We start from the raw sequence: 13,501 nt of genomic DNA on the forward strand, positions 1-13,501 counted from the left end.
GACGAGGCAAATAATTCAAAACATATTTCGTAATCGTGATATGAGATTATATATCGTCTTTATTGCTATGTGACATAAGTGTTGTCCTGGCTTTAAAAGGCTGCATTCCAGTAAAGTGATGCAATTTTCTGATCTTACTAGACTGTATATCCACATTAACGTTGATTGATACCATTGGTCATCCCTACAATGTTGTTGCAATATCAGTATCAACGTAGAGCTTATTTGGTCATGAATATTGTGAGGTGCTTTTGAGAAGAGACGAAGAAGAAGACCACCCTGCCAAGTACTTTATATCATAAACATCTATATTGCAAATGTTAAGACTGGCTAGCAAACTAGCAATACTGTCAAGCTGTAGACACATTGTACTGATTTGTGCAAGCTTCTGTAAAACTAAAACAAGACTGTAATCGTATCTGGAAAGTCTATGGTGATGTTAGCAGCTGTATGAGGATATACTAAGGCTTACAATTCAAATTTTAACCTGATGATGACCCTAGATGAAAAGTTGAAAAGGGGATTGCCAAAGTTATTACAACCCATCCTGAGGCAGACATGGATGTCTGTAAAAAAAAAAAATGTCATGGCAATCCATCAAATCAATCGGCTTGGACCAAATTGGTGGATCGACTGACTGACTGACAGACCCATGCTCCCATCTAAAACCAATCTGTAAACTACTACAGTGGGAAAACACAACCAGTCGGAAGTTAAATCTTGGAAAATCCGAGGATGTGGCCACCATGTTTATCCAATATCCGCCATTTTTCAGATCATTACAATTCCATAAACTCGTTGGTAAAAATGTTCAATGTGCACTCTAAGACGGGGAAAGCCAGTGTGGTAAGCTTTGGCATCCACCAGTTGCTGTGAACACGGAGAAAATAAATCATTAATGTCCTCTTCCACATGTCACGATACCAGTGACAACATATGACCCGACGCACGAGGGGGAAGAAGTAATTGTCCCAAGCTGCAAGGGCAAGCTGGGGCATTGTGGCTTTGAACTGGGTGTTGAGACCTAGCAACTGCACTCTGGTCTGTGGTGTGGCGGACGGAATAAAGAGGCCAGACGGAGGGAGGGGAAGTGAATAAGGAGGCCGGGCAATGGGGAAAGAGGCGGAGACGACCAGAAACAAGTGACAAGATACTACAGAATGGATAAGAGAAAGAGAGAGCATTTAGAGGGGAGAACAACAAAAGAAGAGGCACCCCCCAGAGTAATATCGCCTGACCTCAACAGTCTCTCCAGCGTGCCCACAAACGCAAGAATCCTCACACAGGAAGTTCTCCACAGGCCGCCCTTTGTTTAGAGATGGAGTCATGCTAGAGTGTGGGCAGAGGCTCAGAGTCTTTACGCTCTCTCATATCCAAAGCTTGGATTTAGGACAACGAAACACATGCAAACTCGCATTTGCCTACGCACCCACACACCCACCCCAACAACAACAATTCTGAGAAAGATGTGGGTGCCGTCATTTGCATTGTAATGCCTTGATATGTATTTTCAACTGTTTAATATGAATAAATGCTGTTTGAAAAATGAACTTGAAAGAAAAATCAACATGAAGCCAATGGGAGGCTCTCTGGGAAACTTTGGTGCCTTTCTGTTCCTGTCGGCACGACTTCAAAAGAGTGCAAGAGTGAAAGAACAGATTGATGGAGAGGAAGGAGCAGGAAGAGAGGAAGAAGTTGGATATACATAGCAAGCAGCAGCGGAGAGATGGATAGAAAGTCAGACAGAGAGAGATAGTGCAGGAATTATTATCACCAGGGGTCCGGGGGTGGGACGTTCTGTATATAGCAACCAAAGACAACAGAATAGAGAGCGCAAGAGAGGTGGCACAGGAGAAACGTTAGCGTTGCCACAAGCTATGTGGATAAAACAGTAAGTATTGTGTGGGAACCTAGGTGGCCTAATCTTCTACAGAATGATGCAAACTCCCAATAGCTGGAGAGTGTCCCATAAAGCAGGAGGGAGGGACCTCAACTCGTCGCCGCCACCACCACCTCCTCTCCCTCGACAACCAAGGATTTAACCCCCCCGCCGCCAGCCAGTCTGTTCGCCCCCACACAAAGCTGCAAAACACTTCTCGTGATGCAACATGTAAAGTACACCAACAGTGCCCTCCCCGGCCCCGGAGCCTCCAAAACAACACGGCTCCACCACGGGAGCTGCAACAAGACAGCACATCTGGATGTCAGATTATATAGAGATAAGCCTGGCAAAAGGGCAAGGAGAACAGAAAGAATGAATCATTTGATTTAAAGGGATACCAGGACTCAAAGATTCTTAAACCTTGCCCCCGGTCTGGGTGACTCCTGGAAACAACTTCAAACAGATAACCAACTGCAGGCTCCATAAAATACAGGGAATGAACAGTTACTCCACAAACATCTCTGATAAGGTAGAAACACAGATAGCAAGATTATGCTTGTTATCTTTTAATGCAGCTGCACTTGAAAGTAACACACTGATGTGGCAAAAGAGTGTGCGAGTAGCCCAAAAATACTCCACTCTTGTTAGGATGGTAAAACTCATGGTATCTTTCTTGGTACAATGGTCATTCGCTCATTCATCTGTGCAATGCAATTTTGCTGTATAAAAACAGCTTTTCAGGAACCGAGAACAACAGGCTTTGTTTCAGCTTGATGACCGTGCAGTTTTTAGTTTATCCAATGGGTTTTGCAAGGATTTGGAAGGCCAAAGAGGTCAGCGCCTGTTCTCAGCCCATCATGGCGGCACTGCAAACTTTAGCTGAAGTTGAAACATGAGAATTTCCAGCAAAATAAAAAACCCCAGATGACAAGTCAGAAAACAGGCCAGCATGGAAAGCTCAGCTCAACCATCAACTCAAATTCGCTTGTGATCTGCAGCAGTGGGAGCCAGATTGTTTGTTCTGGGGTTACTCTGCCTTTGTTCTTACCTAACACAAAAAAAAAAAAAAAACAGTGAGATGCCATCGCATAAAGCCAGTCATTAACTCATCTGTCACAATGTAATGATTCATGCCACTTGAAATGCTTGAATCCCTAAAACTATTTGAGTTATAAAAGTGGAATTATTCTTTCCACTGGAAAGCCTTTGAAGAGCTTTGTGATGGCACATCTAAGTATACAAAATCCTTAAACTGGCACCGAGAAACAACAATAGTACTTCACTGTCAGGGCAGACATACCTCCTGCAGAGATGTTCGTGAAACTAGTCCACAAATTGCACCCCGCCTCCTCTCACCCTCCACCCACCCTGCTCCCACAGAGGAAACATGCCCTGTTTGTCTAAGCTCACCACATCTTCCCTGCAACAAAGTCAACAAACATGCATGGGCACATACTTGTCTAAAATAGAGGACAGTTCTTATCCCTGAACAATGACAAGGGTTTTCGGATCCACCCATGTGTAAGGATTAAGACAAGCTGTTAACTGTTTGGACTCACTTCGTGCAAATCAAAGAAAGAGGCTTTAGACGGGATGGAATGAACGGACACGATCGTGTACTGTAAAAGATCATATCTTTGTGTTTGTCCGTCGTAAAGAGGGGATCAGCAGACACTGGACGCTTGGGAAAGCACTGCTGCTAGCTGTTGCGAGCTGTGAAGAACAGAGGCGCGCTGAGGTCATGAGTAAACACACAGGCTCGTCCAGAGCTCAGAAGAGGGGGGGACTGGAAACACATCTGCTCTGCCTTTGATCCAAACGTCTGCGGCCCAGCACGCCACTCACCTCAGCTGCCCACTCTGTGCCTGACTAGAAAACAACGGCCACAATCCTAAACACACGCTCTTCCTTCCCATGCTGCCCTCCTCACTGTTGGTGCTGACTCACAATAGGAGTGAATTTTTATGACAGACTTGAAGCTTCAAAAGTCAAGGAAAAAAAATAACATTGGCTAAAGAGATGCCTTTGGTTTGCTTCACACGGTCTCATGCAAACAAAGCCCTACCCTGCAGAGCAACAGACAGTTCTCTAGGTTTTAGCATATCAAGGGCATCAGGTATGAGGTTTAAACATCCTTGTCTCTTTATAGACTTTAATCAGACAGTTGATGTTGCCCCCTTACCTTGCATGGCAGCTTGATGCTCAAGATCATGTCATCATGTGATCTCTTAAATCCATCTTGCAAGGCTTCAAGTTTTGCCCTTGTGGCTAAAAATACAGTGGTTCAACCAATCAGTGTGAGACTTAAGTTGTGGCAACAAGTGAGAAAACAACTTGTGGAATTTCCGCTCGCTTTGACCATTCAGGAAAGACTCTGAGACACCAATGGCTTACGTTGAGATAGTTTATAAAGCATGATCATGGAGGAGCAACATAACATCATGCTGTCTGCACAGAGTGTTGCTATGATAATCTTCCCAGGTCTTCCCCAATGTCCAAATTATATCTTACAGCTTCAAGAGGCAGTGTTTCCATACATGGTTATCAGTTTAACAACATCGCAAGGGGGGTGATGCAGAGTCTCTCCCCTCTAGCCAGAAGACAAAGAGGTAAAATAGGTCAGAGACACTAAGTCTGTAAACATAGATAGAAGGCCTCCTTACGCTCATAGAGCAACCATCACTATCCTTATCTAGACTTTAAAGTCTGTACAAGACACATATGACCTCTAATTGTATGGAGACACAATTTCCTGGGAGAATCATATTTTTCACCAACAATAACAATGCTGGTTATTACACAATGCCTAAAAAAAGCATTCACCTTCACAGATGTTTTCACCTTTTTATTGCTTTTATAAATGGAATCATAGTCAATATGATTTGGCTTTTTCGACAAGAATTTACAAAAAAAACAAAAACCTTATTGTCAAAGTGAACACAGATTTCTACAAAGTACTGTGAATGAACACTTCATGGGGGGTAAAAAAGGTTCACCAAAGTTGAACTTCACACAAAGCCAACATGTGCATTTGCTTTGCCACCAAATGCAAGCGTTGTTCTGCCCCTTCGCTCAAATAGGATGGAAGCGAATGAATGTCTAATCTTGATTTTGCATATGTGTGACCGCGGCCACAGATGGTAATAGACAGATGGTTCGTCCAGTCACCTACCCATTACCTTTTTAGTGCCTGCCCATTTCCAAACAGTTTCAAAGGATGACGTCATAGATGGTTCTATGCAACAAACTATGTCAGGTTAGTTGGCCCCCAACTCCACACAACAACTCCAACAACTCCAGCCATGACAGTCTTGCCTTTAAAAGGTACAAGTCAAACCGTGGCAATGGTGGTCAAAAAGTACCTGAAAGGGCGTGCAGGTAGTCGAGTGGTTAGAGCGCATGCCACATACACAGCTGACCCCGGTTCGATTCCGGCCGGAGGTCCTCTGCTGCATGTCACATCCCCTCTCTTTCCCATATTTACTATTTGTCTACTGCTTAATAAAAGGTGTCTATGCCGGAAAAAATCTTAAAAATCTATTAGTTCCCAATTATGAAATTTAGGGGTTCAATCCTAAAATTTCTGAAAGTTTTGGAAAATGGAAAATCAAGCTGACTTAAGTTAGCCATTGGCCGGGTCAAGGAGGTAAGAAGGTAAACAGGGTTTTCATTTTCTCTTAACCTCTGTGTTTTCATTGTTTAGACAGCTTTTTTCTTTCACTTCAGTGTGTGCAATCAACACCAACGTCTGCTGGATATCTAGTAGGGTTAGTATCTGGTTGACTTGCAGATAGGGTTGAAGAGCCAGGAGTGGGCTACTGCCAGTCTCCTCTCTCCCTCTCTCTCTCCTCTACTTTCATCTCTGGTTGCTCTCTGAATCCAGAGAGCCATCTTTATCGAGCAAGCAGAATTATAGCTTATAGTTTCTGTTACAATACATAGACGCAAGCTTAAGTTTTTGTAACTGCGTCGTCCTTGCTAAACCACAATACGAGCAGGCAGTTTCAGGCAGTTTGAAAGTTGTGTATTGTGGCCGAGGCATTAGAGAGTTAGCAAGGCCATTATTCACTTTAAGCACAGTTGTTTCCTCCACCAACCCCAAAGGGAAATATCAGGACTATTTGCTGCTAGATGCTCCAGTATGTTCCCGAGCTAGTCACAAAATATGTCTGTGTTCTGTTTGGTGTTAGGCAGGTAGCATAAAGTGGGTAGGTATGTCAGAGCTGGAAGAGAAGATGAGCTGTGAGACTGAACCAAAACAGTAAAAATGCATCTGTAAAACCAAAGCTTTGGGGTATAACTCCCGTTGCCACATTACACATATTCATTTGATTTAATGTTGACTGAAAATGATAACCCAAACAAATTGATTTTTTAGTAATGACAGTTTTACCGTACCGTACCAAAGTACCAAAAATAATTGGTATCCTTGATCCCTCTACACTACTGGAAATGACTAAATCTCACCATCTGCTTGTCGGACTGAGCCACAGCTGAAAATATGACTAATAAGGGTGCATGGGATACAGGAGACATTCAGCATTCTCAGTGTGGGAGAGAGACGTTGGCTTTCACAGGACAAAAGGCCAACCATGATGTCACCTTAGTTCCCTCATAACATAACCCCCTGACCTTTTGAGAAGTGCTAATTTGATGAGTCCACATTTCCACTGCGGTTAAGGATTTTTGTTCAACAAGTCACACAAACTGAATCCTAACAACAAACCCAAAACCTCTCTAAATACAGGGTAACTTGGAATCTTTTGGGACAAGCAGGCTCGTGCTGTCAAGAGTTGTGGGATAAAAGACCCCTTCTTAAGACATATGAGCAACGTTGACACAGGAGCCCATTATTTTTTGACAGCAACATTATTATGCTTTACATCAGTTGTGACTCACAGCATAAACTTTTTTTTATTAAAACTTTCGACTTTGGCAACATTCTCTTGAAAACGCTCCCTTTTCCGACAAATTACATCAGAGTGAGGGACGTAAACAAATAACTGTTTTTGTCATGTGAAAAACTTTAGCCTTGCTGTCTGGTATCTTTCCCTTACAAACCACGCTCGAGGTTGGGCTAGTGAGAGCTCCACCACAAGACTCCCACCCTCCAATTCCCTCCACTTGTACTGTATGAGCCCAGAGAACCACATCCTGAGGAGAGGAACGCAATCGACAGCAATGCCTCCTTGAACTGGAAAATTGGTTACACAATCTGAACTTTTCACTGACGACTGTGTTGCTCCACTAAAAATATTACAATCACTGCTTTCATTGGAAGCCAAACTGTGGAGAGTGCAGAGCCGTTTCAAAGGGAAACAATAGCAAAAACCCCGTCGAAAAACAGCAGGCCGCTGATCATGGGATGTGATGGGAGAGATGTCCGTCCTTGATGTGAGTGCCAAGGTGAGAGGCTCCACCGCCATTTCCCAGAATACTCTGGGGAGGTTGGGATCAAATGAGCAGTGACCAAAGGATAGCTGTGTGTAATATGAATGGACGAAAAGGATCTGCAGTGGTAGGTCTTATGACATGGGCAAGAGTAGAACATAATGTACATAGCATGGACTCCTACAGGGAAATACCCAGTGAATACAACTTTTTCTGAGTCCAATCGATCAGGGCACATGACATGCCACAACATTCTGCTTTTTGTTGTTGCCACATTTTTCCAAAACAGATCTTGAGTGTTTGAAAATTCAAGTTTTCAAGTATCCAGACTCTCTCAAAAGCTAAAACACACAAAATTAGTTTTGGCTATATTTTTGACTACCCATTAATGTTGAGGTTTACAACAATCCCATGTTTAAGTTTGACAAAAAGAACCCACAGCTAGGGTGAACTGGCAGAATGTTGGAGCAGGAACGAATCAAAGAAAGGGTGACTCTGCTGCTTTGGACCCCTGAGTACCCCCCCCCCCCCTCCCCCAAAAAAAATCCCTCACGTAAACAGGATTGGCATATATAAAGTGAAAGCACAATTTGGCAACACATCCCTATAATAACACACAGACCCGTGCTGGACTTCTTGCCAGGCGACTGGAAGAGGAAATAGAGGAGTATAAACAGCACTCACCGCGGCAGGGCTCGGGTTTCCATGGTGTGCTGAGGCGTCTTCTGGACAGCTCACACACACAACATAGCGTTCAGGAAACACACGCAAATCTGGAGGGACGGCAGAGAAACAACACAGACCATGCTGCTAGTTAATAACGTGGGCTCACCTCTAATTGTGAGTCAAAGTCGGACAGAGGGAATTGTGGTAGAGGTTTGACTTTTCATCTGAAAACCCCCAGTATTTACTATCCCTCAGACCAGGGAGAAAATGGAAGTTTACAGATAATTGCTGAGCTTTATGAGCCGCGTAAGCAGCATGAAATATTATAAAATTTTATGTTAACACTGGCTCCTGGGAGCGTTCAGACTGTTTCATCGGCTTCAAAGGCAAAGATCATTTACAAAAACAACATTATTACATGTAATATATCATGATAATAAATCCAACTGCACTCAACACATCAACTGGGCAGCCAAGCTGGTGAATATGTGACCTGTGGCCTGTTATATACAGTAGCTTTATGCATGTAAAGAACTTGCATAGCGATGGAAGTTCAAAATTTGTACCGTGTTACTCTTTTATTGTCACGTGTCTTGTGATACAGTAGCAAATATGAAGAAGTAACTGAACAGGGGCATTTGCAAATTGCATTCTTGTTCCACTTAGCCTACCACTTTCTGTTCTACGGTTCAACAGAAGTGTTTAATTTAGTCCGTAAAAGCTCATATTCCTCCTCAGTGGTCATTTTTAAAAACATTGGTTTTGCTTCAGTTGTGTGGATTTGTGGTTTATAAACACAGCTAGTGAACACACTTTTTTTTAATCAGGAACAGATTTTGCATGTATCACACACTTGCATTAACATACACAAGTGGAGTATGTAATGCGAATGATTATGTCGGTCATGGGTTTGGATGTTTTTTGACAACAGCTACTTGCGAAATTACTGTAAAATTTGATGTGGAAATTCTTGGCCTCTAGCGATAAATTCTCAAAATGAATTAAATAGAATAATAACAAGTCAATTACCACGAAATTTGGTAAGCACATTTATCCACCAAATAAAATAAACCATTTAATTTTAATGATCTTGTGGGTGTTCCCATAATGCCAAGCTCAAGATTAACTTTTCAGTTTTCACTCTCCTAATAACTAAAGAACGAGAAAAGAAAGACTAATGTAGCACCATGTAATTTGTTTTGTGTTATGGGCTGAAATTAAAGTGATCCAAATCAGAAAATGCTACTTCATTTTGACAATTAATTATGCTAAAGTAACATCTCACTTTTAGACTCATAGTTTTCCTAATAAGACTCAAAACTTGCCATTCATCAATGTGTAAGTAGCCAATCAGAATCAAGACTTTTACCCATCCGTTTCATAGCTAATTGAAATTTTTTCATGTCCTAACGATTATGTACAGCAAACTAAGTGGACCGAATTACACAACCTTTGACCCCAGGAGACTGGGTCTAATCTGATGTGTAACGGACCTGCTGAGAGAAGCCGTCATCTCAGTCTGCAGCAGGTCAGTGCTGCCGTAACATCCAGGCCCCAGGGGAGCAGATATTAACTTTACTGACAGGAAGAGAGCCATGTCGGTCCCATGAAAAGGTGGCCAAGGGTCACAAGCACTAGATGGGCCATGGAGATAGATTCTCACTGCCCACCATAGACAGCCTTGCAATCTTTCTCTCTCCCACTCTCAGTAGCCTCCCAAGGGAACCACTTAATGGCTGCCTGTTCTCAACAACACCCCGAGCAGGTAGGGACAGGACATAAAAACAAGTGGGGGGGAGAAAAGTCAACATACAGACCACAGATGACTTGCTCCTTCTGTGGGAAATTTGGCTGAGTATGAGTCATTGACATGTCTATTTCTGATTCATTTTACTGGGAATTGATTTATCAAAATATGCAGGTTGCGTACCTCCATGGAGCTGCTTGGCGGTACATCTGAGGTTCATGTGTCGCTTCAGAAAATTGGCAACTAAATTGAAGTTTTTGCCTGTTAAAAACAAAACCAAACAGAAAAAACAGGTATTTGTGAAACAGAGCAGAAAGACATCCAAGCTTGGACTGTACAGAATTTCATTTTTGAACATACTTTTGAGGTTTTCATTTTCATTTTTGAACATTCTTTTGAGGTTTTCATTTTCATTTTTGAACATTCTTTTGAGGTTTTTAAATGAAGCTTAAAATGGTTGTTAGCATATTTTATGATGCCATCACCCTAAAGAAAAAAAAAGTGATTCATTGGAATAAAATGACACATTCCTTTTTTATCTAATCAACTTCCTTCAATGAGCATAACTCATCTTTTCTGTTACTTACCTTACTGTACATACACATGTTTATATATGTTTATATTTTTAACAACAAATTCAGACTCCTGGATTTTATATCACTTTTAACACTTTATAACACAAACGTGTCAAATGATTTAGAATATTGTATGTCAAAGTGATGAATGTAAATTATAAACTTCATTCACTACAGCCTAAATTTATATAAAATGATTGTACATGTGACACCATTTCTAGGGCTTGAACATTGCCGCTTCTGACACTTGTGGGCAACTTCAGATGGGATTTTTGGATGGTGTGTGCTGGCAATCATGTATCACCGTTTCACAAAAAAGCCCACTGTTGGCAATCAAATATTTTCTAGCATTCTAGTATTCTACAGTGAGATAAAATAGTTGATCCAAGTATGGCAAACTATGAAAACATTTTTTAAGGGAGGAGTTACACCACTTCCATAGCATACTGTAGAAGCAGGCTATACTGCATTAGGCTGGGCCTTAAGGTAAACATAGGACTAGCGATCAAACTTATAGGAACAAAGCAGCTTTACTTCATTATCACACATAACAATGCCTATTCCTACACATTACTCTACTGTTGGCTCTACATGCTTACATACATCAATTTCCTACTAACCCTCATCTCAATCAGTTTGTGGGCCTGCATTTTACAATACCAGTTATTTCATTCACATTGTGAGAAGCTATTCTTTCTCTTTAATCTAACTGACCTCCCAGTCTGGCATAAGCAGGGAAACCGTGGCCCGGGCCTCTGCTCTATTTGCCATGGAATGTTTGTCATGGTATGTAAGATGTGCTGGGCAGAAACGGTGGCCTGTTGCCTAATCTGGTAGGAATTTGTTGACTTAAAGCAAGGCTCCGGCTAACACGCTATCCAGTTGTTCTTTGTAAACAGGACAATAGTGCTGGGAAGCTGACAGAACATGCTCACTCTTTTGGTACCTATTTGTTACCCTTTCCTCTTCTTGATACAACGACTGTAACATTAAACCTTGCTTGACTTTACAACCTCCCCTCTATTATTTCTTATTCTTCTTGGATTCTCATGTTGCTGTTGCCGTGACAAAACCTCACTAACTGCTAAGTATTTTAAGTCCAATTTAAGGATTACACGTCTTCTGCAGTTTGAGAAAATCTTGACCTCCTGCACTCAAGGGTCTTTCAGTACTCCCTGGATAATGTCAAATATGCACCGTCATCAAGCTTAAAAACGAGCCTGTCTTTGTCTCTGACACGCTGACATTTTGGAAGACGGACGGTTTTTACCCGTTGGCAACAATGCTGACAGTCAATCATCAATAAAACTTGGAAAGCCTCCTCTAAAAGTTGACCTACATCGGGGACAAGTATGTTCCACAACACACAGAGCCGATAGCATGTTAACAGCACAGGCCCACACACAAGTGTGAGGGGACTCTGTTAGCTGATGTCATCTCAGCAGCAACTCAATGGCATCTAATTATTGTCTTCAAAAAGGAGCAGTCTTGTGATTCTTTGGATAATGACATGCAATTACGGAGAGAGTTCGCCACTGAACTGCCACAGGTATACGCTTAATTCCACTGGCCAATGATTAATGACACCAACTCTGCTTTCTTTTTCTCTGCACGTGTGGCTGAATTAGGAATCAGGGTCCCAACTTTAGCAAAGACTATTTCGATTTGTAAAAATATACAAAACAAGAAGGGATACATTAATAAAACAGTCATAAAACCAAGATCAATCTGTCAAATAAGACTTAATCTTTACAAATAACAGCTAAGTCCTGTACGAATGAAAATAGTGTGAGAAATCAAAGGGTTATTAAGGCTTTCAACATATGGATGCCTGTTGTTACTATGAAGGCAAGTAAAATTACTACCTTGGCGACAGGCTTAATCACATGTCAGTTTAGCACCTATGGGAACATGTCTGATCCTCAAGAGCTACTCAGTAAAAATTTAGCCTACAGCAAAATTCACATGTTAGACAATGTTAGAGCTTAGTTAGACTTTGTGAAAACACTTTAAAATCTCACAGAGGCAGAAGAAAAGCAAATCTCCAGTCCGCACAGTGAACAGGAGATGGATCAGGAATAAGGATTCATTGTGACGCATGACAGCAAATAACAATGCTCATCTGCACACTTGCTATACATCAGATTCATTATGTGTAGATATGTGTAGATTCCCAAGCTACTTCAGGGTGTCTGTTCTCATATGAAAAAAGCTCACCTTACCAGCTTTTCTTAGGGCAGTAATTGTTTTTCAGTCCTATTTATTTATTTTTTTTAATCCAGGAGTGACACCAACACATTTATATAGCACTGGGGGTATGAAACCATCAGAACTCCAGCCTTAGACTAGGAATTTCTGTCTTGCGGAGAGCAGATGTGATAGCTTTATGTTGAATGATAAACAGGGATTTATAGGAATCTTTTTTGTCAACCAGGAGTCCAGGGAAATCTAGTTACCTTATTCCTAGTAGGGCTGTTAACGAATATTCTAAATTTGAATATATATTCAAATATTAAAAAAAAAAAAAATGGAGATTCGATTGTGAAAAGTAATATTTGACTGTGGAAAAAAACACACCAGCGGCTGCTTTGCGAGTGGGCGCACTGCATGATGGGTTAGGGACAGGTCACAGGAGTCGCACTCGCACTGCGTCACTTACTGCTGAAAGTGAGACGCGACAAACTGTGGCAGATGCAGATGGCAGAGAGAAAAAAACGAAATGGCAGAAAGTTCAGAGCCCAACTCGGCAGCAAAGAGACTCCAATCAACCTAAAAAGCCCCGTTTGGAAATACTTCAGATTTCGGTTAGTAGATGGGAAAAATGCGGAGCATCGAGATAAAGTTGTATGCAAGCTGTGTGAGCTATAGTTAGCTTACCATTCCACCACTAGCAACATGAGGACACATCTCGAAAATGTGCACCCACATGGGCATGCCATGATGTCTGGAACTCCAACTAAACAGCCACGTCTCCACTCATATTTTTCACCGGGCGCCACAAGCTCTATGTCTGCAGCACGACAAGAGTTGTGCACGAAGAAACTTGCTTCGTTCATACGCAAGGACATGAGGCTGATTAGTATCGTTGATGCGCAAATATAAATATTTGAATGGTTCGAACCTATGTGTTTTTCTTTAGAGGGAATATTCAAACGTCATTTTGGAGCAATTTTGACAGCCCTAATTCCTAGCCAATGATACCTTGAGCAAATTAGGGGCGCAATATTTTAGGGTTTGATT

The 13,501-nt window shown here is 41.8% G+C and overlaps 1 protein-coding gene across 5 annotated transcripts in view; it reads right to left on the bottom strand.

Annotated features, from left to right (window-relative positions):
* The window catches only part of slx4ip (SLX4 interacting protein), a 39,582-nt gene that overhangs the window by 3,314 nt on the left and 22,767 nt on the right, over positions 1–13,501 (bottom strand). For 4 of the 5 annotated variants that reach the window (XM_030442277.1, XM_030442280.1, XM_030442279.1 and 1 more), the window contains exons 5-6: positions 9,870–9,947; positions 7,958–8,046 (exon numbers count right to left, since the gene is read on the bottom strand). In XM_030442277.1, coding sequence (XP_030298137.1) covers positions 7,958–8,046; positions 9,870–9,947 — 167 coding nt within the window. The remainder of the gene's footprint in view (positions 1–7,957; positions 8,047–9,869; positions 9,948–13,501) is intronic. The other variant, XM_030442281.1, reaches the window with a different exon arrangement.

Source organism: Sparus aurata, chromosome 15 (genome assembly GCF_900880675.1).
Source record: "Sparus aurata chromosome 15, fSpaAur1.1, whole genome shotgun sequence".
NCBI classification, from domain to species: domain Eukaryota; kingdom Metazoa; phylum Chordata; class Actinopteri; order Spariformes; family Sparidae; genus Sparus; species Sparus aurata.